This window comes from Balaenoptera physalus, assembly GCF_965194825.1.
Source record: "Balaenoptera physalus genome assembly, chromosome: 17".
Taxonomy (NCBI): domain Eukaryota; kingdom Metazoa; phylum Chordata; class Mammalia; order Artiodactyla; family Balaenopteridae; genus Balaenoptera; species Balaenoptera physalus.
The window spans coordinates 47274702-47296638 of record NC_138895.1 but is presented as its reverse complement, the minus strand read 5'-3'; the positions used below and the strand labels follow the sequence as shown (position 1 = coordinate 47296638).

Sequence of the window (21937 nt, the reverse complement as noted above, 5' to 3'; positions counted from 1 at the left end):
ACAAAGTCCAAGACATATGAGGTACTACGCTTTAAAGTCAGGACGAGAACTGGGATCTACCTTCTGAACTAGTACTCTGACCCTTGGCTCCCTAATACTTAGCCAGCAATTCAAGGCTCTTCACAATATGGTCCTTCCTAATATACCTTTCCAACCTCACCTCCCTCAACTGTGCTTCAACTAATCTAACAGAGACTAGTCTAAGACTAATCTTTGGATTGTGTTGCAAGCATACCTTCATGATTACAATCATCATCGAGGCTGTACCATGCAGTGGTTAAGAACATGAACTCCGGGGGCCAGACTACCAAAGTTTGATACCAGCTCCTCCACTTAACTGTGTGGCTGGGGAAGATTAGATAATTTTTCTTTACCTCAGTTTCTTCAACTGGAAAGTGTGGGAAAAAAAATAATACCTACCTCACAGAATTGTACTAAACAAGCTAATAATATGCATAAGACTTAAACCATCTAGATCAGTGCCTGGCACAGTCAGGTGTTTGCTTTTATTATCATTATGACTATTGAACACCTGTGTATAAAACACTGCACTAGGTACTGAGGATAAGGAAAGTCAATGAGAGTTCCTGTTTCCAGAGGGTTTTAAATTCTAAGATTTAAGGTTGTGGGGAAAAAAAAAAAAAAAAATCTGTCTTTTTTTTTTTTTTAAATGAAGATGGTATGAACTTTCTGAACATGAAAACCATATTCTTCTTTTTCCCTTCCTCTTTTTTTGTGACTCTTGCCTTTAACTTTCCTATGCTTCTACTGGAAATTAGACTAAGAAAATGGTTTTCTACCAATATAAAAACGTGCATACCTCATGAATTCAAAGCCATTCCCGTATATTCTATTTACTCTATTATATTAAAACTAGGAAAAGAAATAGAACATTCATTTAAAACAATTTAAAAACTAGACAAACTACAGAGCAATTATAAGAAAACTTCATGTTTAAATATTGCCTCAATCATGAAAAGTGAATTTAGTTTTAATTCTACAGGTATTCAATAGTCAGTTTACAAGTAGTACACATTTGGTATTAAACTATATTACTATGACCTAAAAGGTGAAAAATTAGGATTAAAATGAAAACATAAAGCATGAATTAGGGTGCTAGAAAGAAAATTCTGAAAACAAAAACAAAAACAAACTGATAATTTTTAAAAGGACATACTTAACCCAGACCATTCATCATCGATATAGGGTTGATTACGGCTAACATCCCACTGATAATCAGAAGTGGTAGACTGAGAAACTGGCTCAGCAGTAGACCCTTAAATGAAAACGAATGCAATAAAATTAAAAATGGAATTTTCTACTGATGTTTCATAACAATAGTTCTATACTTTGCACACGAAGACTTTAATTATTTTTTATTTCTCCTAAAAGGAAAACTGCAGACATTAGAAAAAGAGTTAAGATAAAGAAAAGCAGAATTGAGGGTAATTTTAGTTTAAGCACGATAATCACTGGATTGAATTCACTGATCAGAAATATATTTTTTCCCTAGGACCAATCCATTAGATTTTGTCTTTTATAATATATACTTCAAACCGGGTATCTACAAATTTCAAGAAGTCAAAGAAAGTTGTTTTATTTTTCTTCTTCATGAAAAATAATACAGCATAAAAGAAATACTGGAAATTTCAGGGTATGCCTATATCCTTAGAACCCTGAAGGACACAACTAGAAAATGTCTGAGCTTGCTAGAACCTTCTGCCTAAGAAAAAATAAAAGAAATAGATGACTATCTAGAGAGGTGAGGCAGAAAGAAGCCAAAGAGAATAAGACAGTTGTGCTGGTGGTTTAGAGACCAAGGTAAGTTCAAGTGCACTTAAAAACAAGAGAATATTATCTTCTAAATGTTTTCCGTTTTTACTTTTTTGGGAGGTGGGGAATAGATGGGGTGAGTGGGGTCACACAGTCCTTTAGCAATACGATGAAAGCTGTGGTTGGACTACTGTCCAGGACTTACACAAAATTTTGCATATAGTTTTTGGGGCATATAAATTAAAGGATGCCAGGTCAAAAATCCTTGGCTCTATAGCCATAAATTCGTTTTAGAATAGAAATGTAAAGCAGTGGTTTTCCCTCAGGTATTTATATACCCCAGACCTTCTGAATCAGAATTTGCACATGTTTTGGAGTCCTTCTTAGGTGACTGTGATATTCACTTTGCATTCAGAGCCACTGATAAAGAAAGGGTTAAGAAGAATACCTGTTAGTATAAAAGACACTTCCCCTCACAAAAGTCCTTACTCACTTACAAATTTTCACTTAGTTATAGATGATCTTACTAGCCTTCCACTAATGTGCTTGAAATATACTCAAAACAGTTATATATTTTAAATATAAATTTTGACAAATGGAGTAACCCTATAAAATTCATATATAAATAGCACATTAGCTGCTTAGAAAGACTACAGTAACACTGTTGCTATTTCTTTAGCAGCTTTCTCTGAATATATGAATAGAATAGCATCTGTGTTGTACAAAGTCACCAAATGAAGGAATAAATTAACTTGTACCTCTGGAACTAAAATGTAGCCTATGAGACCAAGAGCTGGCAAACTACAACTCATAGGCCAAATCTAACCATCCCTTCTTTATATGGCCCATGGACCGAGAACAGTTTTTGTATTTTTAAATGGTTGAAAAAAAAAATCCAAAGAACAATATTTCAGAACCAGACACACTCATTTGGTTTATGTATTGCCTCTAGCTGCTTTCCTGCTACAATGGCAGAATTAAGTAGTTGCAACAGAAGACAGTATGGCCCACAAAGCCTAAAATATTTGCTATTGGGCCCTTTACAGAAAAAGTTTGCTGACCTCTATTCTAGACTAGGTGACTCCAGACACTGTGGAACTACAAGATTAGTACTGGGTCCATGAATTCCAACGTGAACCAAACATTACAAAACTAAATGTGTCCCATGTTTACGTAGTATTTGTTAAGTATATATAGCGTCTATATTATTAATAAGAGGCATATCCATGTAAGTAATGCTGAATTATAGTAGTTTAGTAGTAATAATGAATTTTCTAACTCAACAGATACTCAGAGGGTCCACATAACCCGAAGGCTATAAACTCATGATGAATAAGGGCAGATAGAAATAAAATGCCAAACTGCAAGTAGAATTTATGGTAGGGGTAAACTAGTAACAGAAGAGTGTCATGACCTTGAAGGGAAGGCCTTCTATTTGCATTTGTCTGTGTGCCAACACACTTTCAGTTAAGTTAGGCCACAGAATCTTCCGATCTCCACCACAGAAAGGAACTAAGCCACCTGCAGGTAAGAATTTAGGTCTTTCTTTATTAAGGCCTCTGCTACTTTATACTGTATATCTATAATTTATGTGGATAGCAGTACTTGACTCTGATTATTTTTTCAAATAGCAAGTGCTAAAATTAAACAAATTTTTTTTGTTAACTAAATGAAAGACTGTTTTCACATACCAGAAACAGCAGAGTTAAGTGTGAGAGATGCAAAAGAAGCAGAATTCTGTTCAGAGGTATTCATTCCCCTATCCACACTAGACCAAGCAGCTGTTAAAATAAAGAACGTCACTTGGAACCTTCAATTTGCAATGAAACTTGAAAGATACGTACAGATTTATAACTATGATAATAATATTTAAAGATACCCTTAGAAATCAGAACCACCTAATATGGCAATAGCTACCATTTATTGAACGTCTATTATGTACTGGGCTCTTTACACCAACTACTTCTAATCCTTAGGGCAGCCCTGCTAGGCAAAGTGTCAGAGCAGTTAAGTGACCTGCTGACAGAAAACACCCGAGCCATGACTGGAACTTAAACCTACTTTCCAAGCCCATGTTCTTTCTCTACTATAGCAAGCTACCGGATCATCTACCACAAGTAAGCTACCAGTTTGGATCAGGCACTGAAACTTGGTACTTCACACTCATTATAGCCAATCCTTACAAGTGCTTGAATATGGGATTCACATAGGTTAAATAACTAGCCTAATATCCTAAAAGTTTATATGTGGAAAAATAGGGATTCATACCAAATAGGTCTGTCTGAAGTAGGAACAAGCTCATTCCACTACACCATGATATCTTCTCAACATTTTAAAGCAATTGCCTACTTACGTATGAGTATTTTAAGGAACATATATACATCCATGAGACAAGTCACATCTGTCTCTTCTCAGTAACTCACTGCAAACCGCATTTAATATAGTTCCCTTTCAATTTCAATAAAGGTCCTAATCCATCTAGGCAGGAACTCTAATCTGCTGCTTTAAGTTTGTCTACAGCAACATTAAGCAAGTACTACCAACTAATTTATGTACTAATTATGAAAATGCTACATAGGTTTATTGCAAATATCTCAAAAGGTCATGGTTCTTAAGATTACTTGATAAAATTTGACCATTTCTTTTATTAAGTGTGAAAGGATGCTTTATAGCATAGAAATTTATGCTTTTATTACTGCTGAAAACGAGGCTAGGAATTTAGGGATTGTCTCTTCTTCCAAACAAATTTTGATATTTCTACACAATTTTTGGACATTGCAGGGGAAGAGGGGAGAACAAGCTGAAGAACAATATTAGCAAATGATATAGAGTCTGCTTCTTAGGGATGTTAGTCAACATGAGTTTTTCTAAGCTTAAAAGTGATGGGAAAAGCAAGTAACATGCGAAGAAACAGTTATTTCTACTTAAACACTAAAAACTCTGTAATGTCTATTGCTCCCCCAAACTAAAATACCCCAAGCAAAACATATCTGCAACAAGCACAACAGAAAAGATTATATGTTTAATGCACAAGGAATTACAACTTAAAGCACAAAAAAACAGAGGCCATTACACAAATGGGCAAAGAACATGAATAGACAATTTACAAAAGAAACAGAAATGATCAAGAAAGTTGTGAAAAACACTCAACCTCATTAGTGATTTAAAAAAGTTAACCAAAACAATTTATGTATGTTTTCCTTATCAAATTAGAAAAGATTAAAAAAATAAGAATACTCAACCTTGGTAAGCATATGATAAATGGCACTCATACTGATGCTGACAGGATAAATTAGAACTCTCCTAGAAAATACTTTGACAACATGTCGTAGAGCACTGTAAACATTCATATTTCCTTTAATCCAATAATATCACTTCCAAGAATCTATCCTAAAGAAATAACCCCCAAACAAATATATTCAATGCAACGTCATTTACATTTCTTTAAAAAAAGAAGTTACTTCTCTGACAATACGGGAATAGTGAAATAGTTTATGCTATGCTTACACAATGTATCACATGGTCATTAAATAAAATACTTACAGAAAGTAAAGAAAATGTTTGAGGCACAATATTAAGTGAGGGAGGAGGAACACAAAAATGCATGTATGATTGGGATTGTGTAAAAAAACCAAAATGAAACCCACAGAATTGTACACAGGAAAAAAAAAGGACCATAAGGAAATGTAAAAAACAGTGGTTGTCACTGGGTAATGTGATAACAGTGGGTTTTTCCTTCTCTTTTTGCAGTTTTCCATATTAAATATGGATTTCTTTTCTATAACACATGCACACACAAACACACCTGAAATTAAGTTGCTTTTAACTCGATGGCTCTCAACAGAAATAAGCTTCTCACTACTAGTCTTTATCTTTAGAATCCAGGGGAAAAATTAATTACAAACAGGCATTTTGTAGACTGTAAAATAGTACAGACACCACATTGATGCTATAAACTGTACCTCCATTTACTATTTTTATTTAAACTCAATAGTAGAACTGTTGAAATTAATCAAAAAGTCTGCTCACACATTACTCTTATTACATCGCTAAAAATACACAATTATATCAGTTAGCTAAACTGATAATCAAATGTGATAAAAGCAAGTGAAAGAATTAAATAAAGAGTAAATAATAAATGCTATTATTCACTTATTTAGTTCCCATTTTGCTCCATGTGAAGGACCTGAGATGAGCTAATCTATATTCTTTCTGTATAGCATGACTAATTTTTCTACTAATGGATCTGTTTTTCATTCTTGGAAAATTTTAAATGTACCAGATAGGCATTTTAAACAAACTTAAAATTTTCTAACAGTTCTTACCAATGCCAGAAAATATTGATCGGTCACTCCAACTCCTTCCCCAGTCTTTTCCATTTGCATTAGCATCTCCACTGTCTTGACCCCAAGCAGATGGTTCGGTTTTCCTCTTGCCTGCAGAAGCAGGTGAAACAGAGTTCCACTTCTCCTCACCTGCACTGATCTGTGAGGAGAGTTTTACAGACTTTTCATTCCAGCCTCCTCCATTTACAGTGAGGTTTTCATTCAATCCTGAAGAAACTTAAAGAAAAGAAAATAAAGATTAAAAATGGATACATGACTCCTTGTTAAAACTGGGATATTTTCAAGTTTCTATAATTGCTTGATTTATATTTATATTTTTATTTATCCTCTAAATAGCTCAAGCTTTAAAGATAAAATGAAGAATTTAAAAAGTGACATGACCACCATGGATGACTGTTAATTTAAAAACTACGAGTAGGTTTGAACTTAATATATATACTAATAATGTTTTCAAAAGCAGACTGACTTGCTCAAAAGTACAAAGAAGAAAACACATATTCTGGTATACTCACCCACTAAGAACATAAAGACTTCTCCTTAGTTACATGCTCTTTCCTTAAATATTTATATATATATATATACCTATATATATATATATATATATAAAATGTATAAGGCAGTGATTCTAAAACCTGGCTGCACATTAAAATCAAATGAAAAATTTCTTGAAAGTAGACACTGGCGCCTCAGCCCAAACCAATCAAAATCAGAATCTCCAGGGACAGAGTCCAGGCATCAGTATGTTTGCGTGTATACATTTATATGCAGGTATATGTACACATGTGTATGTATGTATCTGTGTTGTGTATATATACACACACATACACAAGTACACATAGGTGTGTGTAAGTAAGTACATGTTCCTTTTTATATACGTGTGTGGTTTTCTAAGCTTCCCGGATGGCTGTAACGTGCAGCCAGGATTGAGAACCATGAGAATGAAGGAAGCTGACAGTGTTAAGAACAAGCCTGAAACGAGAAGGTGCTTCTTCATTTGTGAATTTACGTTTTACTACACTTTAGTTTTTAGGTAAGGTATATCATTCTCTACTTAATTCAATCTTTATCATAAACTAGTAAATAAAATATATTTTCTGTTTGTGAAGTACTGTATAACTCTATACTATAGTCCATTTATTATGAAATATTTGATACTGTTCAGGAAGCAGTTTAGAAGATTATAGGTATTAAGCCTTCTTATTTAATTTCAGGGGTAAAGTCTTTTATCCCATATATGCCTATATCAAACCCAAGTCCAGAAAAAAAAAATCTTTTTCTCTATTAGCTTAAACAATGCAAGCAAGAATCAAAATTGCATATAAACTATTAACTAAAAGAATGTTTCTACATATAGGGGAGAGGGAGAAACAACCAGAATATACCAAAGACTGTTAGAAGTGGGAGTGATTTCTCTGTTTATCTATTTTCCAAAATCTCTGAACTGTGATTATGTTACTTTAGTAATTAAAATCATTTCTAAGCCTTTTTTTTCTTTCTGTGTCATTCATGTGAGGAAAGAGACATACATCATATAAGTTTCTATCTTGATGGGCCTTCAATTTAAGTTACATGTAATTTCTCTCACCCTGAAGTGTAGAATCTCCTTTTCCAGACTTAAAGTTGCTAACTTGAACATTTAGATGAGAATCACCTGGTTGAAATAGAAATAAAATTTATTTAATACTAAATAGGCCACTATGCACATTAAGTTAGGAGTAACATATAAATTAATTTTTACTAATTATTTATAATAAATTGTTCCTTTAAGTACTAAAGTCTTACACTAGAAAAGAGTCACTTTTTACTCACAACATATTTCACATGTTCTTAAGGAACAGAGTTCTCTAGTTATCATATTCTTAGTCAACTACAATGCCAAAAAAGGACCTGGAAAACTGCCCAAGTATATATAGAGTCTCCTGTTCTACAATGGTTATCAAGATTCTTTAAAGTAGGAATTGGAGAACTGGGCTCTGTAATTGGATTCAACTTTGCCACCTCTCAGCAATACCAGCTAGGTGCCTTTTCAACACTCCTGGAAGCAAACACATCAACTTAGAAGAATTTTGCCAATATTTGGAGCAGGACTTAGGAAATATGGCAAGCGGTAAGACTATATGTTATAACAAAGATACTATTTCTATGACACTGAAAAGCATAATGATCACAATGTATCAAAAACCCAGCATGACATAGCATTCTGCTAGCAAGGAAGGCATGCACAAGACAGTGAAAAAGAGTCACCAACAGAAACACTACAGCATGGCTAATATGTGACAGTGAAAATGGATAAGCAGAAGTCACTGCTGTACCACAGCAATAAATTCCACCACGTCATCAAGCAAAAAAGTAAAAGACACCAAGGCTAAGACAGAGGTTTGGAGACAAGTGGGAGGTGCTAGCAATTAATGAAAAGGTGAAGGAAAAAAAGTCAATGCCTGAAGCAAGATGAACAGCATCACTCTGTAGACTGATGTCTCCAGGGTAAAAATGATGGCAATGTAAGAACTACCAAGAAGCCATCAGTATTGGATAGTCTGAACATTTGAAATACTTGGGAAGAACATTAGCTCAATAATGTTTACAGTTCCAGTCTAGCTTTATCAAACACCTATAGCATTCTCAAAAAGTTGGGGTGATAAGAAATGCAGATAGAACCTGCATTATCCAGAACATGCTTGTTTCATCTTGGAATGAAAAGAATGGTGACAAGTCATTTCATTTAATGAATGTCCACTATAAGAAATGGAGATGTTAGGGAGTTGGGGCAAAGCAATACACATGAGAAAAAAGCAGCAATCATTTTCTCATGTGACAAAGCAGAAAGGCAATTTAATTTAATAGGCCATTCATTAGGAAGTATGTAACAAGTAACACTGCTGGTATCAGGTAAACCAATACGTGGTCCACAGTGCTCTCACGAAGAAGGGTATATCAGCACAATGATGTAAGCAGTTCGAAATAGCCAGATTTTGACGTAATGATATTTTGTACATCTGATTAAAAGGAGTTGGATTTGATGTATCACTCTTATGTTCCACTAATATACCTTTATTCTTCTTGGAACCAACAGGAAATGATGCAGTTGTAACTTGCTCGGTGGTAACCGTGATGGTATTTTCTATCCCAGGGATAGTTGAATCCAATGAACCAGAATCAGACTGCACCTTATCACGTTTACGCTGCTGTCGTTTCTCTCTGTGACTAATTTTAGTTTCCCAGGCTCCTGACATAGCCCCAGAAAAAAAAACGTTATTCAGTAAGGGGAAGACAAAAAAGTTGTAGTTTTGGGGGGAAAACATGGTGGGGCATCTGAAGTATCATAATAAATTTAGATATTAAACTAAAAACCAAGAGTGCTGATTATACTAATTTATCCTATGAATTTATTCGAATCTCGCTGTTTTAGACAGCTAACTGCCATTATTTATTCTGGTAATTTTTATCAGATCTGTCATCTACTGGTTTAGAAAAAATTGATGTAAGTTATCTTGCATATTTTTTTATCTTGCTGGATAGTACTAGTAGGGGAGTGTTATATATACTTACTAATAAATGGGTTTATTAGGTGAGGACAATAAGTGGCTTACTTAAGAATTTCGTACCCAGCCTTCTAGGGATGGTATATTTAAGAACAATGGGAAAAAAACCAAACCACGTTTCTAGGAAACAAAGACAAAATGAATGGCTTTTAAACTGCTCAAGATACTGAGCTAGACCTTAAATTTCAAGGCAGTTCTCTTCAAGGAAAGCATTGTTAGATCCTTAAATAATTTAGGGAAAAAAAGTGTCTCCTAACAATGTCACAGATGTGTACATTAAAATCTATAGTTATTAAAAAGAAGAGCTAGATAAAAGATTAAGCGAAACAAATGCAGCTTTTATATAATGCACCTTGGTAAAAAAGGATTAAAAATTTTTCTACAGTCCTTTCACTTGCTCAAGTACCTTCATCAACTTCCTTTCCATCATGGCGTGAACTGTTTTGCACTGCTTTAGCATCTGACTTTGATTTCTTCTTATTTTTCTTTGACTGAAAGTAAAATAGAATGTTACTTAATATTTCATTATGTTTTTGAAAAGGTAGGAGTCAGTAAAATACATAATGAAATGTATGATGCTGACAACCAAAAAAATTTAATGTTTGATTAAAAAACTTAACATATTAAATGGCAATAATAGTATGAGGTTACCATTTATTCAGTGGTTACTATATAAGTACGTTACATTCAATTCTTTATTCCTTAAAACAAGCTCACTAGAAAGGTATTATTCCCATTTTAGAGATTAGGAAACAAAGACTTAGAGATGTTAAATATTAAATAGGCTGTCTGGGTTGCATTAAGTTAATAAATTAGGAAATAGGTCTAACTGGCTCCAAAGTCTGTGCCCTTAGACATCATGCTATCCTAACTTACATCATAAATAAGGCACTATAACATGATGTTTTCAGAGCAATAAAACGAAAACCTATTGCTAGTGGTCAGAAGGAAAATGATGTACTGATTATTGGTTTTTTGATTTCGTAAAGCAGATTGTTGGCATACTCTTCGCATGACAAATTAATGAGTCAACTGTACAAAACAGACAATATTTTGTCAGTTTCCAAGCAGTGTGAAAATACCTAAGATTTGTATATGGTAGATGTATAGTAATTCATTAAAGAAAAAACACCTACACATGTACAAGATATGGACATTTTTGGAATGGCTTTCCAATTCCCTTCTGCTAACATTTTCTCCTCTCAAAAGTTTGCTAAAAACTTCATAAAGCCATGATTTCTATATTTAGATGTTTCCAGAAGAGAACTAATATTTAAAAATATAGATTTTATTTATACTTTGTATTCACTCATTTAACTATTTACCAAGATCGGCTATGTATGTATTATTGTGCACTATCTTAAAGTTAAGTTTACAACTAAAAAGAAATAGGGTAAGCAGTAACTGACAGTTTGAGTAAGCAATAAATGACAGCTAATTGCTTCTTATCAAGAAACTACTTGCAAATATTCTCAAGTGGCATGGGAATACATAAAAACTATTAAAATGTTTTCTTACGTTCCCCATAGTTGATTTGCATCTGTTTCCTTGCATGTTCTCATTATCATTAACATGTATCATGTTTAAGGTACTGGTTTATTACCTCTACCAAACCAGGCTCATATCCACTTAAAAAAAATTGAGATATCTTTTTCAGTGTAGTTCAGCGGTTTTCAGTATCTTCAAAGCTGCACAACTATCACTGGTATCTAACTCCAAAACATTTTCATCATCCCTAAAAAGAAACCTGGGACCCATTAGCAGTCACTCCCTACTACCTTTTCCCCACCGGCACCCACCACTAATCTACTTTCTGTCTCTCATATCCACTCTTAAGTAAAGATGTAACACACTGAGCATCTATCAGTTACAATCTAGAGCAAGGGTCAGCAACCTTTTTCTTTCTTTCTTTCTTTTTTTTGGCCGTGTGGCCTGTGGGATCTTAGTTCCCCAACCAGGGATTGAACCCACGTCCTCGGCAGTGAAAGCACAGAGTCCTAACCACTGAACCGCCAGGGAATTCCCAGCAAACTTTTTCTATAAAGGATAAAACAGTAAATATTTTAGGCTTTGCAGGCCGTATGGTTCTATATGTAGCAACCAAATAATTCTGCTGCTGTAGCATGAAAGTAGCCATATACCATATATAATTAAATGGGTGTGACTGTGTTCCAGTAAAACTGCATTTCTAAAAATAGGAATCTGGCTGAATTTGGGGGTCAGAGTTTGCCAACCCCTGGTCTAGAGTAGTACTGTCCAACAGAAATATAATGCAAGCCACGTATGTAATTAAAATTTTTCTAGCAGATATTAAAAAGTTAAAATATGTAACATTAATTTTTATATTTCACCCAACACATCCAAAATACTATCATTTCAAAATGTAATCAATATTAAAAACTATTAATAAGACAGTACAAAAAAGAATGTTAAATAGCCACATGTGGCAAACAGCTACTATATTGGATAGTGCACAGCTACAGAAACTAACTAAAGTAAGTACCCCCGCCTTACAGATAAGGAAACCTGAGGCCATAAAGAGATTATATAAATTGCCTAAGATATAGTGTTAAGTGTTGAAACCAAGACTAAAAGCCAGTTCTGACTCCAGAGCCTTGCCTCACAAATACTTTCCTTTCTGACTCTCGACATATAATGCCAAATATAAATTCAATCATGTATTAGCTATGTGATTTAGGGTTGAATCACTCTAAACCCTTTTCCCCAACTGTCATATGGGACAAAAACTCCTACTAACTTCACGTAAGGTTCTTTTAAGGATTAAATAAGATGTGAAAGCAGACTGCTGACTACAAAGCCGCATGCATAAATCAGCTTATTTTTAAAAGAGGGAAGCTATGGAAAAAGGACAGGAATTACATTCACACTGAAATATACTATGATTTGTCATTAGAATAAACTCTGCAGAAAAGTAAGGGAAATTATCTTGATTTAGGCTTCCATCTTGTTTGATTTTATACTATTACCTTTAAAAGTAACCTCACTTTAAAAGTAACCTCTCACTCAGATGAGACTTAGTAACATAATATACTATTAAAAAGCTTTAAAGTAAATATGTATACACACTACTAATTGACCCAGCCATCCTACTGAGGTGAATGTCTTACTTCTGATCAGCTCCATTACAGCTAACAGTTGAAGGAAAACTGAGAACGTAAGTTCTGCCTTCCTGTTACCCATAGTTCTTCCCCCCCCCCATTGTTGTCAGGCTTCACCATGGAGCTGGGTGGACTATTAAACTAGCCTCTCTTGAATGGTCTTCATACAATCAAGATTTATTAAATACCTTCTATGTGTCAGACATTGTTTTAGGAGCTCAGTATATAGAACTAAATAAAACTTTCTACTTATGGAAAGTGTTCTATACTAATCTAACAGGAGAAACAGACATGTAAATGAGACATTAGGAGAAATTCTTAACTTCAAGGGCTTCCCTCCCATTGTTCATCTCCCAACATATCTATACCAGTCCAATTAATTTACATTCCCATTTAAAAAATCCCTACCATTTTCTACCATCTATAAAGTCTAATATAACTTCCTCATATGATACAGGTCTTCCACAAATTAATCTCAACCGTATGTTCTTTTATTCACATATATAATCATTTGGTTCCAACATGACTGTCATCTCTAAATATTCTTGTCTTTGCCCAAACCATACTGACCATGAATTTTCTTTCAAAATAAAGTACGGTAGCCTGGGTGCTTAGGGTGACTTTCTTTGTACCCTTTACCATGTATCCCCTCCCTCTACTGATGTCCAATGCCTAAAATGATGTGCATTATTTTTTCTTAACCCAGCTCAAGTTCCACCCCATTTGCTTTATCTCTGTCATTTTCCTCTCCCCAATTAATTAATTAATACCTTTTAACATCCTAAATAAGGATGCCAATGACTATATATAAAACATGAGTAAAGCTTAATATTTTGATTAAAAAACAGTATAAATAGAAAGCCTAATATTTTCTTCCTTCATCCCAATGGATCTTCTTATGTATTCCAATTTGGAGAGTACCGTCTTTAAAGCACATGCTAAAGTAGTTCTAAGACTATGAATAATTTGCTCTCAAATTCACAGAACTTAAATATAAAAAAAATATGAACTGGTTATCAAAGAAAACACACAAAAATAACTTCTATAATTAAGCTCATCTTTTAATCTTAACATAAATGAACACTCCCTAATATTAGACAATACCCAAATAAGTGCTATCATTTATTAGAGTGGCAAAAGGTATACCTTGACAGCAAAAGCAGATCTATTCAAATGGCTAACTGCTCTCTTAACAGATACTGCTATTTTAAAGAACTGCAAAGTATAAAGAAAAGCAGAACAGTGTCCAATTAATGCTTAAAAGATTAACTTAGGGAGTATAATCTAATATTTGCATTGCAACAAAACTATCAGAAGAGGAATACTGTACAAATTTTTAGTTAAATGATACTTTATTTTGCAATTAGCCATTTACACACAAGGTAAGTTGCCAGGTTCTGAATGTAATCCTTATTCAATTTATTAATTCTCTAATCTGGAAAGTACTAGTCCTTAAAATTTGGGGGAACTGACCTCTCTAATACTTACAGCTCTGTAATCATCTAAAGTCTCTGCTGGTAATGTCAGGAGTGATAAAGTAAACAGAGCATGAAAAAGAGGAATGCTGAGTATTTTCTAAAGGTTAGAAATGGATACTAGAGTGCTCTGGTCTGCTGACTAGTGGCTGGTGTATAAGGTTTTTCATTAACTCATGGCAAAAACTTTTTTCCAAGATTTTTGTTCTTCTTCCATTGTGTCAAAATTCCTTTCCTTTTTTGCAATGGTGACAGTGGTTTTAAAAATGTACTTGTATAATATCGCTTATATGTGGAATCTAGAAAAATGGTACAGATGAACTTATTGGTAAAGCAGAAATAGTCACAGATGTAGAGAACAAACTTACAGTTACCAAGGGGGAGTGGGGGTGGGACAAACTGGGAGACTGGGATTCACATATACACACTACTATTGTATAAAATAGATAACTAACGAGAAGCTACTGTTTAGCACAGGGAACCCTACTCAGTGATCTCTGGTGACCTAAATGGGAAGGAAACCTAAAAAAGAATGGATGCGTACACGTATACGTACACATACACGTATACACATACATATACATGTACGTGTAACGGATTCACTTTGTTGTACAGCAGAATCTAACACAACATTGCAAAGCACTATACTCCAATAAAAATTAATTTTAAAAAAATCAGCAAAAAAAATTAACAAATTAAAAAAAAATGTACTTGATGGGATTTCCCTGGCAGTCCAGTGGTTAAGACTCCACGCTTCCACTGCAGGGGGTGCGGGTTCGATCCCTGGTCAGGGAACTAAGATCCCACATGCCAGGAGGCGCAGCCAAAAAAATAAACAAAAATAAAAGTGTACTTGACAAAATTAAAAGCTGTTAGTGAAATTTATTTTGAAAAGTTTTAGCAATTGCCACTTGAAAAGTCTGAAAACCATTGCTTTAGGATCAATTTCATCCACCTCCTGCCTAAATGTGGCAAGTCCCTAATTTTATACTGCTCCACATTTTGGCACTATTTATTTTTCTCACTTGTCTCAAACATACAGATGAGTTGGGCATGGTTAAATGGCAAAGGATGAATGGCCCAAGAGGCATACGAATTCCATTTCTCTACTCTGTCTGAACTAGCAGTTCTTAATCTTAGTAACTTTGTGACACAATATCAGGATGAGATTAATTATGAAAAGTATCACAAACCTTTTTAAAAGTAGACAGGCTTGCAATTGATTTCCCCCATTTTGGGGAGGAGGTATGATTTAAACTAGACTCAGCATCTCTCCACTCACCACTATTCTGATACATTTTTTTTGAATGGAAGGAAGGAGTAGAGATGCAGGTGCAAGGAAGTGCCCACAATTAGCACTTTACCTCTTTCTCCTCACCCTGGTTAGTTATTTTCTTTCACAGCATTTAACACCACCTGACCTTAGAGACTATACTTGCTTGTTTTTAGTTGTTTTCCCCACTAAACTTCATGAGAATAGTGACTCTTTCATCAACCATTTTATCCTGTTTTATCAACCATTATATTCCTTGTGTTTAGAATAGTATATCCTGCACATAGAAGGTATTCCATTAATATTTCGTTAATCATTGAAAGAGCCTAAAATTAGACTGCATTACATATAGCCCTGTCTTCCCAACTCTCATTGTCCCCCCAAATAAAATCTTTGAGCTATTACATTTGTATACTTGATTCACCATCCAAGCCATTAAATTATTTAAATATGTTTGGTGTGAGCTCGTAAGTTATGGAACACTGCATAAGCAGCATGGTTATCAACTCATAATCTTAAAAAATTTACAAGAAACATTTCTTAAGAACTTCTTTTATCTAGCCCTGAACTCTTTCCCAGATTTGGTTCTCACATTTCCAATAGCCTAAACTAATTCCACTTGGAGATTCCACTTTCATTCTCACTTCGATCATAGCATTATAAAATACAAATTCACCATTTCACTTTTGACCCCCTCTTGCCACTTCCTGCCTGATACAACCATAGTATCGTGGAAAAACGATGGGTTAAGGCAGATGTCCTAGTTCTGGTCTCAGTTCCACTATTCATTAGGCGTTTAGACAGAAAAGTCTACGGGCAGAAATGAGGCTTCTCTGGTAAGATATTACCACTTTTATTAAAAAAACCACTTGGTTTACCTTAAAGAAGTTCCTGAAAACTAATTCCTTGGGTGAAACCCAAGAAATCACAAAGCTATAGACTGCGGCACAAGGGAACCTGGAGAGTCAAGAGTCCAAGACCTAGAGAATCAGATGATATTAAAGCACTCCAGATAATGAAACATTTTAATGAACCCAAAAGACTGTATCAGGAGTTTAAAACAGGGGTTCAGCAAAAAAAGGGACCAGATACTAAATATTTTAGGCTTTGTAAACTATAAGGCCTCTCAACTTTGCTGTTGTATTGCAAAAGCAGCCACAGTCAATAAACAAATGAATAAGTGTGTCTGTGTTCCAATAAAACTTTCAACAATAGGCAGAGAACCTGATACGGCCAGCAGGTCATGGCTTGCCAATCCCTAGTTTGAAACTACAGTTTCTAAGATGTATTATGGAACATAAAACAAATGTATGTAAGCTCCCTGAGCATGCAGGGTTTTCTCTATTTTGCTAACTGCTAGAGTTTATGCCTGTATAAAATCTATGCTGCCTCAGAATAATTTTGTCTTTGGTCTTCTAAACACTAATCACTCAAACTTCTTGGTCATACGATACTCTTTTCTACTCTTAAAAGATACTGAGGGGACTTCCCTGGTGGTCCAGCGGTTAAGAATCCGCCTTCCAATGCAGGGGACGCAGGTTCGATCCCTGGTCGGGGAACTAAGATCCCACATGCTGCAGAAGAGCTAAGCCTGCACACCACAACTACTGAGCCCGGGAGCCACAACTGGAGAGCCCACGTGCCACAAACTACAGAGCCCATGTGCTCTGGAGCCCGCATGCCACAACTAGAGAGCCTGCATGCCACAGCTAGAGAGAAGCCTGTGCGCTGCAATGAAAAGAGCCCACACGCCGTAACGAAAGATCCTGAGTGCCGCAACTAAGACCTGACGCAGCCATAAATAAATAAACATATTTTTAAAAAAAGTATTGAGGATATCAAAGAGCCTTTGTGTGGGTTCTATCTGTTGATATCTACCATACTGTAAATTTAAACTAAGAAATTATTTAGCTATGTATTAATTTATCTCAAAGTAATAATAAGCTAATTATATAATTATACCTATATAAAGAACTATATTTTCCAAAACAAACATTTTAGTGAGAAGCATGTCATGTTTTACATTGTGCAGATATCTTTTATGTCTGGCTCCATTAGAAAAACCTGGACTTGCGTATCTGCTTTTGCATTAATTTGCTGTGATATATTATTTGATTGAAGCATATGAAGAAAATATGGCTACACATACATGTGGATATGTAATTGGAAAAGGGAGGACTTTTTCAATAGTTTTTTTCAGATAATTGTGATATTCTTGATAGTACATGAAAGATTAGCAGTTGCCAAGTGGAGGAGAGGGAAAATCGGGGAGCAACTGCTAACAGGCACAAGATTTCTTCTTGGGAAGAGGAACATGTTTAAAAATTAGACTGTGGTAATAGCTGTACAACTCCGTAAACACACCAAAACTGTACACTTGAAACAAGTAAGTTCTATGGTATATCTCAAAATAAAGCTGTTTAACAAAAAAGAAAGAAAACCAGGGGACTTCCCTGGTGGCACAGCAGTTAAGAATCCGCCTGCCAATGCAGGGGACACAGGTTCGAGCCCTGGTCCGGGAAGATCCCACATGCCGCCGAACAACTAAGCCTGTGCACCACAACTACTCAGCCTGCGAGCCACAACTAGTGAGCCCATGTGCCACAACTACTGAAGCCTGCGTGCCTAGAGCCTGTGCTCCGCAACAAGAGAAGCCACCGCAATGAGAAGCCCGCGCACCGCAATGGAGAGTAGCCCCCACTCGCCGCAACTAGAGAAAGCCCGCGGGAAAAGACCCAACGCAGCCAAAAATAATAAAATAAATAAATTAAAAAAATAGAAAGTTAAAGAAAGAAAACCAAAGTGTCTGGAGCTTAGAGAAGGTAAGAGGTAAGAAAAGAGACTTGAGCCACAGTGCCAATGGATTATGTTCAAGACTGTCGAGTAATAACAACGGGAAATCATGAAGGATTTTAGGTAGAGGAAGGAAAAAATATTACATCAAAACTTGTCAAGTGGTAGTTTCTTAAAAATTGTTGCAATGTGGAATCTGAAACTACATCAATGAGCTTTCTATACTTTACTACATTAAAATCCATTGGTCTACCTTGCACCTTAAATGAATCTTTTATACTTGTCTACTTTTGTAACATGCAAGCATTGAGCGTTTGGAAAATATTGATTCACTGAGTTACATACATCTTCCAAAAGGTTAAAAAACATTCTGGGGGGCTTCCCTGATGGCGCAGTGGTTAAGAATCCGCCTGCCAATGCAGGAGACATGGGTTCGAGCCCTGGTCCGGGAAGATCCCACATGCCGTGGAGCAACTAAGCCCGTGTGCCACAACTACTGAGCCTGCGCTCTAGAGCCCACAAGCGACAACTACTGAGCCCGCGTGCCACAACTACTGAAGCCTGCGCGCCTAGAGCGCATGCTCCGCAACAAAAGAAGTCACCTCAATGAGAAGCCTGCGCACCACAACGAAGAGTAGCCCCTGCTCGCCACAACTAGAGAAAGCCTGAACGCAGCAAGGAAGACCCAACGCGGCCAATACATACATACATACATACATACATATATACATAAATAAATAAAATTTATAAAAAACAAAAAAACAAAAAACAGTCTGGGGACTTCTCTGGTGGTCTCCCAGTGGTTAAGACTGCGCACTCCCAATGCAGGGGGCCCGGGTTCGATCCCTGGTCAGGCAACTAGATCCCACATGCATGCCCCACCTAAGATTTCGCATGCCACAACTAAGGAGCCGGCGAGCTGCCACTAAGGAGTCTGTGAGCTGCAACTAAGGAGCCCGCGTGCTGCAACTAAGACCTGGCGCAACCAAATAGATAAAAACAAACAAACAAACAAAAACCCCAATCCATTATATACAATATTTTAAAAAACCAACACATTTGTTAACATCACTGCTGATCTCATCAGCAATTCATTAAGTACTGGGATGTTGTCAAGCTCATGGTGGTAGACACAAATTTTCCAAATTTCTAATTTTCACTTGGCAACAAATCATTTTATCATTTGTAACAGCACTATCAGTTGTTTTCCTTGAACTGTCTTGATTATTTTTGAGAAAATGTCTACAAATACCCAACTCTAAATAACCATGGCCTCTCAGTTGTTCTCTCAAGTAAAAATGGAGTAACAAGAAATAAGTGGCTAGTCCAGCTTGCAACTCAACTGCACAGGTGTTTTTCCTCAAGGCAACCACTGTTTTTCAGTACAGAGCATACTTTATGCATACTTCCCATTTCATCATACAGAATATTAAACGGCATGTATTCAGAAGTCAATATTTAATCAAATGAATAATGATCATTTTTTCAGATTCGTCAAGGATACTCTTAAGTGGAATTAGCTTTTTTATTTTTATTTTTTCCTTTTTATTTTTCCAACTGTAAGTGGATTGCAGTAAAGAATTCAACTACAAGTAGCTTGGTGTCACTGCCTTTATTTGTACTACGGAGTCAGTAGTTTTACTCACTACTGCTTTTGCACCATTAATGCAAATATTAACACAGTGGAAAAGACAAACAATGTCTTAATTATTCTGAAAACACTTTTGTCTTCTGGGACCCAACAAAAAGGTCCCTGGAACCCCTTCACAGGGGTCCACGGACCACACTTTGAGAACTGCTACCTCAAAGAAATTGAGAGAGCATTACTTACTAGTTATGTGATCCTGGACAATTCATTAAACTCTTTTCAATAAGCTGTATAAAAAAAATGATAATACCCTCCTCCCTGTGCATTAGGATTAAGGGATGTGAAAATATTTTGTACTCTGTGTAGCATCACCAAAATGTAAGAACTTGTTAATATTTATAATGAATACTTCAGTAGGACACCACTGACTTTGTCCGCAACAACCTGATAGTGACCAAATTTTATACATTTTTGCTTTTGCTATTTTTCTTACTAACCATCTTTACACTTCTATCTGAATTCAGACCTTTACAATCACAGATGCAATGCTGATTTGTTAATCATAAATGTTGCTGCCAGCTGAGCATATCTCAGTTTTTATCATACCCCACCCCACCCTGACCAGTCAAACCTGTCTAGGGCTTTCCCTTGAGTCTGAATATGTTGTTTTGTTTCAGCTGAACAATGACTGACTGTGTTCATTTGTTTCTCTCCCCTGCCAAAATTGGCCTCCCCACTTCTACTCACTGAAATACCATCCCCATCCTCAAGAGTCCAATTAAGTCAATCTTTTCTGGCTACCCAAATAGGATAATCTTACTTCTCTGAATACCTGGCACTCAAGGCCGTATGTTACCTGGTATCTTCTCTTATGCTTGCCTTTCCTTAACTAGACTGTAATCTCTCTGAGGGTAAGTACGTCTTACATTTCTCCTTATTCTCTTCATCATCGAATAGCACAATGCATTCAGCCTGGCTAATGATCCAGTGTACACTCTACTAGAGACCAGCATCAGTGAAGCATCAACCTTCACATCCAAATGGACCTGGTAGCTTAACTTGCTTTACAGACCCAATAGCTATAGCTCTTGTCATATACGGTTTTTAGACAGTTTTATCTATAAGGCTTACTCAAGTGACAGGACAAGGTATTCAATATCACTGCATAGAGTGCAACTGCTTTACGGGCAAACTGTGTTTCTTAAAGTGACTAACGTGGCTCTGAGAGGAAAACAAATACATAATAATACATATTAAGGTGCATAAGTAGACCTAAGATGTTTATTTACGAAAAAAGACAGTAAGAAGTCTTAAAAAAAACCCCACATATTTAAAACACACAACAGCACACAGCACAATAGCATAAAAAGTTAACTGAAATGAGAGTCACCTGGACTGAACCAAGTTAAAAAGCATAAATTCAAGATGTAGGATTGCGAAAAGAAACATTAAGCATGAATGGTAGCATTTATTATTATGCAAAAAGTCAAATCAAATAGGCGACAAACCAAAGGTAGAAGCCTTGCACTAAAAAAGCAATGGCAACTGAAAGGAGGTGGTTCTGTCAAGTGATTAAACAGCACATGGGCTTTGGCATCAGAATGAGCTGGGTTCAAATCCCAGTTCAGAAACTACGTATGAAATTAGAGAAATCACACAATCCCTCTATGCTTCAGAGCCCTTATTTGTAAATGGGACTAATACTATTTGCCTGGAAGAGTTTTTGAAAGGATTAGAAATAATACAGAGCAGTGAAAAGTACAGACTTTGGAGTGATGGGTCTAGGTTAGAACTGACTGTACTTTTAAAAGCTTAGGTAACTTAAGCCTCAGGTTTCTTATTTGTAAGATAGGTATGATACCACCTCCTCAGCATTCTTGCGAGGATAATTAAAGTAACATGTATAAATATTCTATAAAGTCTTAAAAGTACACCCAGTAAGTGCTCAATAAGTTGTCCCTACTATATTATAAGTAAATATATTTACTTATAATTAAATAAGTAATTATGTACGAAGTAAATATGTAC

General features: G+C 35.7%; 1 protein-coding gene and 1 long non-coding RNA gene across 9 annotated transcripts in view; one reads left to right on the top strand and one right to left on the bottom strand.

The window, feature by feature from the left end:
* The window catches only part of LOC309646452, a 333740-nt gene that overhangs the window by 189560 nt on the left and 122243 nt on the right, over positions 1 to 21937 (top strand). The gene's annotated exons all lie outside the window — the stretch shown is intronic.
* Positions 1 to 21937, bottom strand: part of MTDH (metadherin) — a 53505-nt gene that overhangs the window by 17087 nt on the left and 14481 nt on the right. For 3 of the 8 annotated variants that reach the window (XR_014255334.1, XM_082432722.1, XM_082432719.1), the window contains 6 exons: positions 10068 to 10152; positions 9169 to 9345; positions 7705 to 7770; positions 6099 to 6335; positions 3465 to 3554; positions 1178 to 1276 (listed from right to left, as the gene is read on the bottom strand). Coding sequence is in view for 7 of the 8 variants with exons in the window: in XM_082432722.1 (XP_082288848.1) it covers positions 1178 to 1276; positions 3465 to 3554; positions 6099 to 6335; positions 7705 to 7770; positions 9169 to 9345; positions 10068 to 10152 (754 nt within the window). In the remaining variant the exon portion in view is untranslated. The remainder of the gene's footprint in view (positions 1 to 1177; positions 1277 to 3464; positions 3555 to 6098; positions 6336 to 7704; positions 7771 to 9168; positions 9346 to 10067; positions 10153 to 21937) is intronic. The other 5 variants (XM_082432720.1, XM_082432721.1, XM_082432724.1 and 2 more) reach the window with 5 other exon arrangements.